The sequence below is a fragment of the Drosophila santomea genome, chromosome 2L (genome assembly GCF_016746245.2).
Source record: "Drosophila santomea strain STO CAGO 1482 chromosome 2L, Prin_Dsan_1.1, whole genome shotgun sequence".
Lineage (NCBI taxonomy): Eukaryota > Metazoa > Arthropoda > Insecta > Diptera > Drosophilidae > Drosophila > Drosophila santomea.
In genome coordinates this window covers 13,910,995-13,926,302 of record NC_053016.2, presented here as the reverse complement: position 1 = coordinate 13,926,302, position 15,308 = coordinate 13,910,995, and the positions used below count along the sequence as shown (strand labels likewise).

Here is a 15,308-nt window from a genome sequence, read left to right as displayed (position 1 = left end):
GCAGCAATTCGCAGAAATTGCCACTACAAATGTGCCGACTAAGGGGAAATCTTTTGGGGATTAGCATACGCAAATTATGGATAATTCAATGACGCCTGAGCTTAGAATACATATAAATATATAATAGAAGAGAAAGGATTATCACGAAACAGTAAATAAACAGCCATACATCAAGCTAATAAAAGCAAGAATAGTAATATAATTTTATTTATTTATGTATTGCCCAACCTACATGTATTCTTACTGCAAGCAAAACTATTTATACAAGTATATGAACGTTTAAAATAATACATTCATTATAAAATATCCCTATATTGCATTTCACATTTCACCGCCTTGTAATATTCAACGCCAATTTATGAATTTTCATTATTGTTTCGCAGTCTGCTCTCGCCATCGGATTGGGTAATAATTACCGGCAAATTGCCGACTCAAAGTGAACTCATTTCGCCCGTTTGCAATTATGGGCACTTGGGTAATCGGCGGCATCTTTGGGATCCAATCCAATCCCCAAGCCGCTGATTTTGCAGCTGCCGGGCAGAGCCGTCTCCGGATTTGCAATGTGAAATCGCCGTCTGTAATTGGGCCATAAAAGAAAGAAGAGCTGCATCCACCAGCTGCCTCGGTGGATATGTAAATTTAGTGTTAAGGTGCACAAAATGGGCGTTTTGGTGAAGATTAAGCAAGAGGAGCGAGCTTGGACTCCAATTGCAGGGGCAACAAAACCTTTAACAAAAAATGAAGGGAAAACCAGAGAAGGCGTTCCCCGACAATGACATAAATTTTAGTGCAGCGAAAAACAAATAAATAAAGCCAAGATCTGGGGCCACAGCATTACGCATCGTTTAAGTTGTGATTTATGTGGCATAGACAGCCCGAAAACCCTTCAGACATCAGAGATTGAGGCTCGGATTCGGTTTGTTAATGAGTCAAATTACACACACACAGCACCACAGAGGGGTTAAGAGAACGAGGGGTTAAGAGGACTCTGCTGAGTGGCCGCCGAAAGGTGTGACAATTGTTACTGCACACGAATATATACTATACGAATATATGTTTATATATAAAGCCAGTCAGGTCGGAGATACACAAAGATTTATGGTGACTGCAAAAGGGGAATTCCCAGAAAATTTGCTACCTCATTCACTTCTGTGGTTTTTTGCATAAACAAATAGCTTGGGAATACAGGCAGTGTCCAACTTTTAGCGGAATTGCTACCGGGCTAAAAGGAAAAAATAGAAAAAAGAGTGGAAAAGCCGGAGCCGGTAGCCAAGAGTGCCGGGCATTTATCAAAGCGTCGGCTCCGGTTTGAAGATGCACCCAAACAGCAAAAAAAAAGAAAAGAAAACAAACTATATACAACTGGGTCCCCAGGGCAAAGCCCAAAAAGCAAAACCCAACCCAATGAGTTTCATTAATAAATTCCAGAACAAAACATCCAGACAAACCGGTTGGCCAGCCTTCCGCCTCTTTTCCCCCCAGAAATATTCATTATTTGTATTTTCATTTTTTTGTGGGCGTTCTCGGTGCAAACAACTGAAAAGAATGGAAAATATTTGGTAAATATTTGCGGGCAGGCCGCAGGACACAGGACACGAGGGATATGCGTGAAGGATGAAAGATGATTTGCCAAATATCCTCGCCAGACAATGCGGCACCAAAAACTGGAAATGGCTAATGTGATTTGAGGAAAAGGATCTTGAGGGAAGAAATCAAAACTCATTTATGGATTATGAATTATTAAAGTTCATAAATCGAAATTTGGAATGGGAAAAATAAAAGGTTGAGCAAATGTCTTTTCTTTTTACGAAAATGAGCAGCTTATCAGATTAAAATGTTTACCTGTTAAATATATATAAATTTAAGTTCGAGAAACAAAATGCTATCAGATAACACTTTTCTTTGTATCGTTACAAAGTAAGCCACAAAGTGATATCAAATAAAATGAAATGTATTACATGTAATCATACAATCCGGAGTGCATATAAATATCATGTTCACTTCCAGCACACATGTTGCTGCAATTCCGCTTTATTAATAGAAACTGAAAAGTGCTTGGGTTGCTTCCGCTTTTAATGCTTATCAAACAGATTTGGAGTCGCGGCAAGTGCCAGGCGGAAACTCTCCGCTGCCTCGTCTTCAGACCCCCTGAAGAAATTGAAATATAAATGGAAATGAAAATGAAAATAATACGAACACGTGCCTCCCACTTCAGGGCGGCTCAAGTGCTTGAAAAACGAACGAATCGAAAACCCCCTGGATGAAGTTGAACCCTTTTGCAATCGAAGCCCCGGAAAGTGTTATATGAACTTAAGAAGCGGAAATGCTGCAGACAACGCAGGGGAAACTCAAGTGTGCAGAGTGAAAAATGGAATTAAAGCCAGCTCAATACATTAGCTATCTATTGCCACAAATCATCAATCAAAGTGACCGCCCAGGAAAATTGGAGCAGGAAAATGTATGTATGTCCTTCTTGCTGACCAGTAAAAATTTCCACAGTCCTGCGTCGGGCAAAATCAAAGTGAAAGTATTCGATTACCCAAAACGATCGTTAAAGTGAGAAAGGGAAAAGCATCGAAGGAATTATTAAATGCCGACAAAGCCAAGGGCCAAATACTTGAGATTTCGAGAGGGAAAGGACATAACAAGGAGAAAGTCAAACGAGGACAGTTAGCCGCACTAATTAACAAGCAGAATTGTTTATTTTTACAAGTGCCAAGTGGCCACTTTTTTTTTAAATTTCAGAGCGGCTGCCCTTTGTTTTCACAACTCGTGTTTTCCTTGGCTTTTGACATTTTGGTGACATACGCGACTACCACCTAAAAAGACGCACATGTAGACGCACAGACTGGGACAAACTAATAGGAGCATTTGCGGGATTTTTAAAATGTAAATATAGGTTTTACAAAATGTAATGTTACTATGTTAGAACTAAGACCATTCTTGTAATGAAGAACTTTATTCTCTTTTTAAGAACCAGCATTCGAAGTACTATTAACTTTACTGCAATTGTAAACAGAACACACACGACGTATCCCTACCCCTCCACTTTCACCATTTCTCCCAGGGCGAAAGTGTCAATGTGACATGCCCACTTTGTCGCTACCCGACTTAAAAAATGTCTCAAATTACAAAAATCACACAACAAGACGTTTTGTTCCTCGCACAGGATAAGCGGGATTAGTCAGCTTGTTAGTTAGTTTGGAACTCCGCCGGGTTCCGTTTTTCAGGATCGCGCGATTTCCGTCATTGCAATTGGCGTTCCAAACGATACGTAATGAATGTGACGGACTGTCAGTTGTTCTGAGTTTGCTTGTCGCAGACGCATTTTCTTTGCATTTTCTAGCGGGTTAATTGGCACTGACAAAGGTCTTGACTTTTGCCTGGGAAACAACAATTTGTTGACATTTGTAAATATTAAATAATGTGGGGGAATTTTCCAGAGGATTGGCTTCTATTATATATAATTGTAATCAGCATAGATGCATGCATAAAGCTTTACTAACTATCCCAGATACTTCTAATCATATAAATTTATGTTTGAAAGTTTAATTTCTTAGTGAGTAATAAAAATTGTATTATATAGTAATACAATTATATATTATATTAGTAATATAATATTGTCAAAAGTGAATATTATAAAGTTTCATAGTCCCATTTTTAAGATACATTTTTTAAAGCACAGCAATATTTCTAGAGCTGAAACTAATAAATTGCCAACGTCTCATTGCAATAACCTTGATTCAAGGTCCATGTCCTTGCAGATAAACAAGAAAGGAAAAACAGCAGGATGCAATTGCAGAAAACAGAAAAAACAGCCACATAAAACTCACTCAAAACAGCATTGAGTGAGATACGGAACGTGTTGGAAACGAAATGGAACAGACGGAAGATGGAAGAAAACGTCAGAAGAGGAGATAACAGGAAATGGAATGCGACGACAACGGCGAAAAGTTGTTTAAAAGAAAAAAAGACGAAGAAAAACCGCAAGCAAAACGTTGGCACTTCATAAATGGGCGAGAAAGAGAGGCAGCGAGAGAGAGAATGAGACCGCGCTATAGAGAGATAGAGAGGTGCGAGGGAGAAGGCCAAAAGCGCCGACATTTTTAATTGTAAATGAGTTATGACGCGTTCGTCAGAGAGAGAGGTGAGGCGAAGAAAAGAGAGGGGCGCAAGCTGCTGACAGCGCCGCCTTTCTCTCTGTCGCACGTTCACTCCCCCGCCGCTTTTCCAATTGGAAAACGAGAGAGCGAGCGGCGTTTTCACTCAGAGTGTGCGGCCCTACGGCTGTCCCACTTGCACTCGTGTTTGCTGAACTAGCTGTATGGTGGTCTCGCTCACACACACAGGGATCATAAGAGGGAAAACTGGTTTCCCGAGTTTTGCGCCTGCCGTCGTTTTTGGCTTCTCAGCGGCAACAATTTCCTGACACAATTCAGTTCGTCGTCGCCTGCCTTCCGTTGCGCACACACTCAGTCCGCGAGATTCTCAGTTCGCGTGCGCCATAGATACAGCAAAAAGAAAGCAAGAAAGATACAAAGATATAAAGATACAAGATACTTACACCTTGAAACACACACATACCCCTCGAGTTACCAAAGCTAAAGATGCATCTAGCTTTATAAGTGCCAAGTGTTGAAAAGTGACCATATACAATACCCCAATACCTTTCCAAGGTATTCGTCCCCAGTTAAAACCCCATTAAGAACAACTACATACCCTTCAAAATGCTGGTTGGATCGCATCCGTATTTGTGCAACGGCGTGCCCGCCGCCCCCGCAAATACCGCTCCAAATGCCAGTGGACAGACCACAACAACGGCCAGCAAAAGTGCCGCCGGCTCAGCGACGGACTTCTCCATCGCCGCCATCATGGCTCGCGAAGATGCCTCCAGTCGGGAGTCCTCCATTCGCAGTGCAAGTAAGTCGAGATACATTTTGAAACTATCCTAAATAGGAAAGGAGTTCTGGTGAAAAGCGGAGGAATCTCTATTTGTTTGTTAGAACAATCTGTTCGAAAAAATATCTTTTTATGCATCAAAATGCAGATGTAGTTCTATGATATACTGACCATTAAACAAGTTGCACCTCGTTTTAACCTACGGATATCAAAGATATCTTGAAAGTTAGTTAAGGAATATGTATCTTAAAGAAAAGGTCTGGAAGTTGTGAAGTTGTGATTACAAATAGGTACAATTGTCTTGAATAAGTTTTCATTTGACAAGCTTTAAGAACACGGTCATCATTTAAACATTGAGCAAACATGTTACCTACTTTAACAATAGGTAGTTGTTTAAAGTGAAATTTGTATCATTACACATACAGCATAGTAGTAGCATTCAAGTAGCATTTCTGTACAAAAACTTACTTTACATACCAATACATGAAACTTATAAAACAAATCACAAATTTTTAAACGATTAATTCAAATTAAACGTGATTAACAACTCAACGCCCAAGAAGAGAACCGCAAACTTGACCGGCGAATGCAAACATTATTAGCCACAAGACAATCGCTAATTGATTGCACAACAAATCTATTAAATTACTGTTGTCGCTTTGGGTGCGCAGAGTTCCATTTAATTGCTAATGACAATTAGCAGGCGTTCCGGCCACGTTAAAAGCGAAAAAAACTAGTTCTCTGCAGCCGACGGCATTCGCAATTAAGTCGAGCCAAAGATCGCGGATCAGATATACATGTTATATATGTACGAATGTGTATGGCAAACACTTGCAGCGCTCTTTTGTGGCCGATAATATGATAATATGCAAATTGTGCACAGCATCTAATCGCGCGGAATTCATATTTAACAAAGGCTGCTAATTATGTTAATTAATTTTCAACAATGTGCTTCATTTTATTAATTTTACGAGGCGCAGAAAATTAGCGACGGCCAAAACCAAAACGAAAACCAAAACAAAATCAAAAGCTATGAGGTGTTCGTATTTTACGATCTCTTTATCAAATATGCAGCTTTTTAATTTCATATTTTGTTTTGTTTTTTTTATTTCTGTGGTCGTTTTCCGTTTGCTTACTTTGCATTTTAACACCTACCGTCTGGGTTGACCTGTAAAAAACGAGCGTATTAGTTCATCCCATTACTTAGTTACCATTTTTGGCTGGAAAGTGGAAAGCGTATGTAAGAGTTCGGCCATGGATGTGGCCAAAAAAATTATTCATCAACTTTTGCACACACCTTGAACGACAGCCCTCCGCTTTTGTTTATGCAATGGAAAAGAGCAATCGCAGCTAGAGTTTCGGGCTGTTTAATTGCCGATTTGTGTTCAGTTTGCCAATTAAGCCAGCGGTCGTCGTCTCACTGTCTCACTGTCTCATTGCAATTGAAACGCGAAGCGAAGCGGAAACTCCAAGAATATGAGACGACTCCACGCTGTCTGCCGCGAAATCAGCTCCACCACCACTCAATGTTGTCAACGGAAGCACGGCCTCCGTTTTGGCCAAATGCACAGCGGAAAAAGCGTTAAAAATGCGCAAAATCTCTGCCAGAATTAGTGATGAAAAGTATAGGAAACATTGTGCCTAATTAAATTAAACATATATTAAAGGCATATATTTGTGTGACAAGCCTAACAAGTTGAACTGCATATTTTACTTAGCGCTTTTTCCCATGTGCATTTCATTTTATTTTCCATTTATTTCAAACGAACGGTGCAATTCAGATTTAATTTTCAATTTTCGCTTTTCCCTCTTGTGTCATTTAAGGTCCCATTTCGGTGGAGGATGAGGTTGACGTTGATGTGGTCGACTGCAGCGATGCCGAGGAGCCACCAACTAAGGCGCGTCGTTTGAACCACCATCCGCACCACCAGCATCACCAGCACCACCACAATAACAACAACAATAATAATGTGGCACACAAGAGTCGCAACAGCGGTGGCGCCGTGGCACAAACAGCTTCCGCCGAATCCCAATTGAACACCAGCTCCACCAGCAGCCAAGGACGCTGCTCCACACCGCCCCAATCCCCGGGAACGGAGGACAGTGAGGAGCGTTTAACACCGGAACCGGTGCAGAAGGCACCCAAAATTGTCGGCTCCTGCAATTGCGACGATCTGAAGCCGGTGCAGTGCCACCTGGAGACCAAAGAGCTGTGGGATCGCTTTCACGACCTCGGCACCGAGATGATCATCACCAAAACGGGCAGGTAAGCATCCAAACCAACCAGCCAGCCATCCATCCATCCATCTAGCCATCCATCCATCCAACCATCAGTCAGTCAGTCGAGTTTAGTGCAAACAGGCATTAGTTTTAACTGGGGAGCAACGTGGGAGATTTTGGGTGGCCCAAAGGGGTTTCTTAAACAGATTATAGTTCAAATGTATCTATGCCCTTCTGGTATACAATATTTTGCATTCATCACCTTTCTGCAAAACTTCTTTATTGAAAAATCAAGTGTGTGCGTGTTCCATCATCCAAGATGTTCTCCCAAAGTCACTCTTTATGTTCAATGCCCATAAATTGGCTCGCCAAATGGTTTTGCAGTGTCAACACAAATTTCATGCCATTCGAGGTGCTGTGTGGGGTCTATTCCCTACAAAAAGGGAAACTGTGCAAAAAAGGAAAACATTTGTATACCTGCAGCAAGGAAATGAGAAAATCAGAGCTATGGGCGTTGCTGTTGTCAGCGGGAGAATGGGAACAAGTTCAATCCAAGTGACCACGGGTTGTCCACACCTTTGCTCCCACACACCTGACCACACGCACACAGCTCACACACATTCAGATAGATATATACACCTTAATGATATTGTAAAAATCACACCTCGGAGTCGCAGACATCAGGGCGGTCCCCGATTCCCGCCTTTGGCCTTTTTGGCCCGAGGTTATGTCACCGGATTTTTGGAGGGACATTAAACCACAGGATGTAGAAGAGAGAGAGAGAGATGTGTTTGTGACACAGGTTTGTGACTCTAAAAAGAGGGAAGAGTTTCGCTTTTGTTACCATTGTCTGCACTTGTCAAAGCAGGGAAAATCGAAATGGAAAATAGAAAATATGGGAAAATCTGTATGCAGCCCCAGTGTCTGGGCCATAAATAGTCGACTTAACTAGCTGTGTGGCAATAGCAATCCCCAAAAGAAGGAGCATTCAATGAAAGCAAAAATCTAATCGAGTTAATTTTTATTTGTTACCTCTTCCAGACGCATGTTCCCCACTGTGCGCGTCAGTTTCTCGGGTCCGCTGAGGCAAATCCAGCCCGCCGATCGCTACGCCGTCCTCATGGACATCATCCCCATGGACTCGAAGCGGTATCGCTACGCCTACCATCGGTCCGCCTGGCTGGTGGCCGGCAAGGCCGACCCCGCCCCCCCAGCCCGCCTCTACGCCCATCCCGACAGTCCCTTCAGCTGCGAGGCGCTCCGCAAACAAGTTATCTCCTTCGAGAAGGTGAAGCTGACTAATAACGAAATGGATAAGAACGGACAGGTGAGTTGACTTGAGATACCGAGATACTGCGTTACTGAGATACTCAGATGCGCAGATACTCGGCTGCTGAGACATTCAGATGCTGAGGTAGCGATTAGTCGCGAGTGCTAAATGATTGATAATTTTGCAACACGGAGAAATATTCGCCAAGTTGCGAGTCTAGAGACCTTCGATGATTAATGTTGCTTTGCTGTGAAAATGGAAAATGTTCATGCTTAAATCAAGAAAAGAACTTTAGGATAGTATGCTTTTTAATAATCCTGAAATGTATATTAAAGCTAACTTTCATCAGGTGTATCAATCATGTTTAGCACTTTCCCAATACCCAGCTATGTAAATTTCAATCGACTTACTACAATGAAACCCTTCTCTCTTTGTTATCCCCTTCCAGATCGTTTTGAACTCGATGCATCGCTACCAGCCCAGAATTCACTTGGTGCGTTTGAGCCATGGCCAGAGCATTCCGTCGAATCCCAAGGAACTGCAGGACTTGGACCACAAGACCTACGTGTTCCCGGAAACGGTATTCACGGCGGTGACGGCCTATCAGAATCAGCTGATCACCAAGCTGAAGATCGATTCGAATCCGTTCGCCAAGGGCTTCCGCGACTCCTCCCGCCTCACCGACTTCGATCGCGATCCCATGGAGGCGCTGCTGCTGGAGCAGCAGCTCCGCTCGCCACTGCGTCTCTTTCCCGATCCGCTGATGCAACAGTTCGCCGCCCAAGGTGATCCCTCCTCGATGGCGCTGTTCGAGAAGGCGCGCCAGCACCTGCAAATGTTCGGCGGCAATTCCCCCTACGCCCAGCTGATGATGCCGCAAATGTACCAAGCGGCGGCAGCGGCAGCCGGACCACCACCCCCGCCCCCGGGCCTGGGCGCCTTCCACATGTTCCAGCAGCAGTGGCCCCAACTTACCGCCGGCTTTCTGGCCAGCGCCAATCAGCAAGCTGCCGCCGCCCAAGCCGCCGCTCAGGCTCAAGCGCAAGCGCAGGCGGCCGCCGCAGCAATGGCCGCCAACCGGACGCCCCCGCCCCCGCCCACCGCATCCACGCCCTCGTCGACGTCCTCGGGATCGCCGTCGCCCGATATGCGACCGCGCCAGTATCAGCGGTTCAGTCCCTATCAACTGCCAGGCGGTCAGGGGCCGCCCTCCTCGGCCGCCGGCTCGCCGCCCACGGTCACCGCCTCCCGCAGCCCCGCCCACTAAGTTAACAGCCCTTGCCACCAAGTTCTTGCCACGAGCAGTATTAAAAAGTGAATTCACTGGGCTTAAAGGTCGTCTTGAACTCAAAAAAGATCCTGGATTACACATCATATAGTTCAATAACGGTCAACAAATATTTATACAACATTTTGCATCCGGATATAAAAAATCCGTTCTTGCAAATGATAAGCTTGAATTTCCTTTCAGTCCATGAAATTGTTTAAACTTTAACTTCAACAATAATTTTTCAATTTAGACGACTTTTAAGTGCAGTGAAACAGAACAGAAAAGATAGCTATCTTTTTGAATGTTGTAAATTATTTGTTGTTTATATAAAGGCAAAGAAAAAACTTTTCTCTATTTGTTGTAAAAATTTTAAATTATGCATAAGCTGTACAGTTCTTCTCACTTTTCCCTAGAGAATTTTTGTAATCTAGTTTAATTTATTGTACAAATGTTTCAATGTTGTTCGCAAACTCATCTCAGTGTAAAGTTAGAACGAAATTCACTCAAAAACTATGCAAAACAAGCAAATATATATATACATAAATAAAACGCTGCACGATTGTAAACTATAAATAGCTATGTAGTGTAAGCATAAACCGTTAGTAATGCTATTAAATATAATGATATATTCGTAGTATTAACAGTAAATTCATAGACGCTTCAGTTAGTTGTATTTATCCGGCGAAAACATAAGGAATTATTTAGCATAAATTAAAGGAGAGTAAAACCATAATCTGTATTCAATGTGAACGCTAAAAAAGTGAAAACACGAAAAATATCTAAACAAAAATTATTAAACAAAAATATATAAAAAAAAAACACAAACATACAAAAACAAATCAAAAATAAATAAAAACTTGTGAACCAAAAAGTACCTACGTTTTATTATTGGGATTTTTATACACCATTTTTACAAGGCATTATGAATGCCAATAGCTTTTGTTAATTAATAATAATAAGTTTTCAACACTTTTCCATACATCTCGGGTATCTTGAATACTCAAATTACCGGTGGCTCTCCCTCTATAAGAAATACTCCACATAAATTACGCATTATAACGCCCTGACAAACACTTCAGTTCACAGCTATGCAAAGTAGCCAGAAATCCTGTTTGAATTTCTCACACAATATCGCAGATATATCCTGTTCCACATAGGCGTAATTCCTTGGGTGCAAGTGTCGTCCTGGCGGCAGAACAAATTGAAAAACAGACTGAAGGGGTCTGGGAATATGTGCAGTTCAGATACAAATATACAGATACCCAGATACACACTCTCGTGTTCGACGAATGCATTTTCATGGTCACTCAAAGTGAAATTTTTCACTGAGACTTTCGGGTGTTCAGAAAATTCGATTGACACGCCGGAGTTTTGGGTCTTAAGTGGAGTCTTGATGGATGATTGGGCACTGGGTCTGGATTTGGGTCTTGGTTTGGTTTTGGTTCTCAATTTCTGGTGTGGATAAGCGTACGGTAATCGTATTGAAGGCCTTTGGAAATTTCCACTTTTCCCACTTTGATTGAGAGCCCAAACTAATCGGATATAATAGCATTTTTGATAACTAAATATATACTCTGGGCCCTCGACGGACCCATCTCTCTGCCTAATTATAAAGAAATTAACTTGAGGGATAAACCTCTTGTCGTTAAGGGGGGACTCGAAAAATAATAACACTTCCTCTAATTATATGGTGAACTCATTGAAAAAGGTGCTATCGGCATTTGTCTATCTGGCACCTCACTTGCCAAATTTTAATTTCCATACCTGCTCATTCACTTTCCCTCGGACATTGTGTGGATATACCTATCTGAAGGGGCAATCTTCGATGTGGGACCCGAAGTTAATTACAAACTAATCACGAGAACAAACAAAACATTAGGCTATCGCCGGTCGGCGATCTTTACAGGAGCAACCACTACCATATACCCATATACTTGTACATACATATGTCAAATGTCGGGGTAATTTATAGGCCAACAACGCCGCAGATCCGTGTAGTCCAAGTGTCAAAACAAACAGAGCGCCGCCCCACACGAAAATGGTAACAAACTCATCATTTGCCCGACAAGAACAAGATGGGGAAACTCTGGGCTCAACTCTCGGTTGGCTCCCTTGGCATAAATTTCCTTTTGGCGTTTTCGTTTTAATTTGAATGTAAATGATGCTGACGCAGCTGTGGATCTCGGCGGCTTCTGGTGCCCCCACGCCACTCCACACCATACCACACCATCCATACCATACCATAGCATCCATACCAAACCATAAATATAAATATATGTACTATACCATGAGGAAGTCGGGCGGCTGATGAGCGGCAGACTTGTGGGCTAAGGTTAAATGTCGGGTGTCCAACAAACAGTGACAAAATATTTAAATTCTCCCGCGGGGCGTTTGTAAATATTTGAGCCGCTTAATTGGGGGGGCGTGGATGGGCTGGCCCGGAATTGATTTATGCCAGCGAAGGGAAATCGATTTGAAAATGAATCCATTTCAAATAAACATATTTTCAAGTGAATTATGGCTTATTGGGGCGAGAAAAAGTTCAATTCCTTTAGTTCGGACAATTAAACATAATTGAAAGCAAATAGATATGCATAAGAGGTTAATTGGCGGGGAATTTATTAAAAAAAAAAATAATATATATATATCTTTTTACAATTATGCAGATTTTATAAAATAATGCAGTAAATGGCTAAGAAATACAATGCAGTCTGAACGTGTTGTTAACTTCGTTTCTAAATCATTTGATTCCTTACAGTTTAAAACTTAAAAGGGGTATTGGCATGACTTTCAGATTCTGTGGCATTTGCAGCGCGAGAATGAGTGGCCACGCGTTTGAGGCAAGTTGCAAGTTGAACCGGCAATCAACAATCAGCGCTGCCTCTGCCCCTGCCACGCCCCACTCATTAACCCAAACATGATCGGGCAAAATGTCTAACGGTAGATGGGCGGCCGAAAGGGGGCGTGGCACGTGCACCCAAGTGCCGCGGCACGTGTGCCACAAAGTGCGACTGCCACGGCTGCCGGCTGCGAGTTTATGGACAGCGGTGACATGGAGGTGCCACCAAATCTCTTGTCACCTTGGCGCCACGGTGAAAATTTGTAGATATTAACGTTTTTTGTGCGCCTCTCTTTGTCATTAAGTGAAATTGCATAAAAATCAATGGGAGAAATACTACAGCTGGCGGTCCATAACTTCAATGACAAGGGTATCTTAAGAATACAGTATATATAACTTTAGAATTATGCCAAAATTATAGATATTTAAGGGATTTTTGAATAACATATTATCATTGTTATATTTGTATTATATATTTAAATTGTAGAATATTATGATTTGGCCTATGACTTTTTCAACATTAAGTTACTTGACTTGCACACATGTACTTCGTTCTAGAGAAGTTCGACTGTAGATATAAAAAGGATTTGGAAAAGGTGCTGAGACTCGTTGCTGATGATGTGCAGGCTGGGATGCGAATGAAACTCCCAACTTCTACCACTGATACCCACTATTTCCAGCTGGCCGGTGGGTAATGACTTTATAAACACAGCCTGTGTCGTCCGCGGGGTGAGAGCTAGAAAACTGTCCAACTGTCAGGCTGCTGACTAAGTAACATGCTAGGCTGGACACACAGCGAAATCAATTAGATGGATAGAAGTCGAGATGGGAAATCGGAGAGCCGAACTCATGTATCATTAACAATTTCCATGTCATATGCCGTTTACGTTTACGTTTACGTTTACCTGATATCTTCGAAGGGAACCTTTGTCTATCGGCTTGTCACTCTGCCAACGAATCAAACTTGTCAAAGTCATCAAATATTCAAATACATTTTACACATGCAACCGCAGAGCGGAAAAACAAAATCATTTTTTGGGTACTCAGTACTCAGTGCTCAGGTCAAATTGTTCGTTACGCCCCCGCATAACTGTAATTACCAAGGAAAATTGATTTTTATACTCAAATAAAAGGGTATGCGTGTGTGGAGCTAAACAGGCTCAGCTTTGGCCAGAAAAAAGGGTGCCATTAAGATCCGTAAAGGAAAACCAAAACTAAACCTTGCCTGTCCCCTCAATGAGAACTTAATGCCTTTCGAAATGAACAAAATCCCCATTTGGGCATACATACATATATGTGGCTCTGCAGTCTGGGTCTTTTTGTATTTTTGGCAATTGATTAAAAGGCTTAACGTTTCAGACAATTGGCCATTTCAGACCGGCCTTCGCCTTGCGGTCAGTGTTTTGCTGCATACTCTGGGGTATTAGTTGCAAATTAGTGCGAAATGAGCAAATTCTGTTAAATCTTGTGTGCTTAATGTGTGACTTTATGGTCAGATGGAAAAAGCCAACATGTGTGAGACTGGCCATTCTCTTGACGAAACCCGAATCTTTACTGCACTTATTCTAGGAGCCTAAGCTCGCCAGATAAATTGTATTCCATAAATGTTCTGCTCATTTAAATGGGATCTTATATTGTATATATAAAATGATGAATGTAAAGTGTAACCCTGATATAAAAAAACATTTGAAAGCGAAATATATATTACCTTTAATACATAAATTCGCATTCATTTCAGATTCTTTTGTTTTCAAGCTGCGACTGCTTTTAAAATATGACTGGAAATCAAGAGGGGGTTATGCAAAATGCTGCCACAATAAATTGATAAACATTTTTTGTTATTTTTCGCCTGTGCATTGGCAAGTTGAAATTTATTGATTTCTATGATATACGCTGACATTTTGATGAAACGTTGCCATTGAGTGCAGATAAGCATAAGATATGCGTTGTGTACGTTATGCGATATCTTCGAATCAAAAAAAAATTACGATAAAACGAATTTGTAAAATCAGAAAACTTGTTCTGCCCATGTAGCATGCAAATGAAACAAAATATATAAAATCGAATTGACTTCTGGACCAATCGCCCCTTGGGAATGACATAAAACTGACCAAACAGATACTCACTTTATTAGCAGCTTCGAAATGATTATGTTCCTGAAGAAAGGTAGAAAATCTAAAAAAGTTTAAAACATAAACAGAAATACTTAAGTCCGAAACGTGGTAAGAAATGGTTGTAAATATACAAATCTGCGGGCTCGATACGAATCTTTTTAATTGTTTTCTCTTTCCTTTTAATAAGTATAAATTATGCAAAAATCGTAAAATATACAGTCAACGACTTAAATGATTTATGTTTATGCAAAAAAAAGAGAAGATTGTGTTCAAACCAGTCTCATAAATATTTGTGCTAATAATGTCTCAATAAAAATTTTAATACAATATAGCGAAGTCAGAAGGGCAGGGCCAAGTTTTCAACTGCACTCTTGAACTTCGGGAACTTTGTCAGCTCTTTAACTCTTTTTCATACAAGGTTTTTGCCGAAGTCTACGCCCCCAAAAATGACAAGTGCATGGCAGACAAAATGTTGCAATACTTTCAGGTAGTTAAATAAACAAAGAGAAGACACGAAACGGTTTAAAAATTGTACCACTCTCACAACCCCTGGAAAATTACCCACATATATAGATGTATCCGCATCGTTAAGCGAATTTTCTGTCATTTGCCAATTTCCAGGGGGAAAACTTCGTGTTCAACCACCAAACGAGCAAAGGAAGACAATTTTTGATGGGAATATATATAATTTTTTCG

At 41.4% G+C, this 15,308-nt stretch overlaps 1 protein-coding gene across 2 annotated transcripts; it reads left to right on the top strand.

Moving 5' to 3' along the window:
• Nucleotides 1–4,453: 4,453 nt before the first annotated feature.
• On the top strand, nucleotides 4,454–10,465 carry LOC120458466 (T-box protein H15). 2 transcript variants are annotated; one of them, XM_039646117.1, is made up of 4 exons: nucleotides 4,454–4,920; nucleotides 6,724–7,165; nucleotides 8,161–8,446; nucleotides 8,838–10,463. In XM_039646117.1, exons 1-4 carry the CDS (start codon nucleotides 4,728–4,730, stop codon nucleotides 9,654–9,656), a joined length of 1,740 nt encoding a protein of 579 aa, XP_039502051.1. In that variant the 5' UTR covers nucleotides 4,454–4,727; the 3' UTR covers nucleotides 9,657–10,463. The 2 variants fall into 2 exon arrangements, with proteins under 2 accessions (XP_039502051.1, XP_039502052.1); XM_039646118.2 differs by lacking the exon at nucleotides 4,454–4,920 and adding an exon at nucleotides 6,338–6,427 and having other exon boundaries at nucleotides 8,838–10,465.
• Nucleotides 10,466–15,308: the final 4,843 nt, after the last annotated feature.

Bases quoted from the DNA above. Each gene is read 5' to 3' on its own strand.
- LOC120458466 (XM_039646117.1), top strand. From the start codon at position 4,728: ATGCTGGTTGGATCGCATCCGTATTTGTGCAACGGCGTGCCCGCCGCC. The intron at 4,921-6,723 runs GTAAGTCGAGAT...GTGTCATTTAAG, and splicing joins GTCCTCCATTCGCAGTGCAA to GTCCCATTTCGGTGGAGGAT. The intron at 7,166-8,160 runs GTAAGCATCCAA...TACCTCTTCCAG, and splicing joins ATCATCACCAAAACGGGCAG to ACGCATGTTCCCCACTGTGC.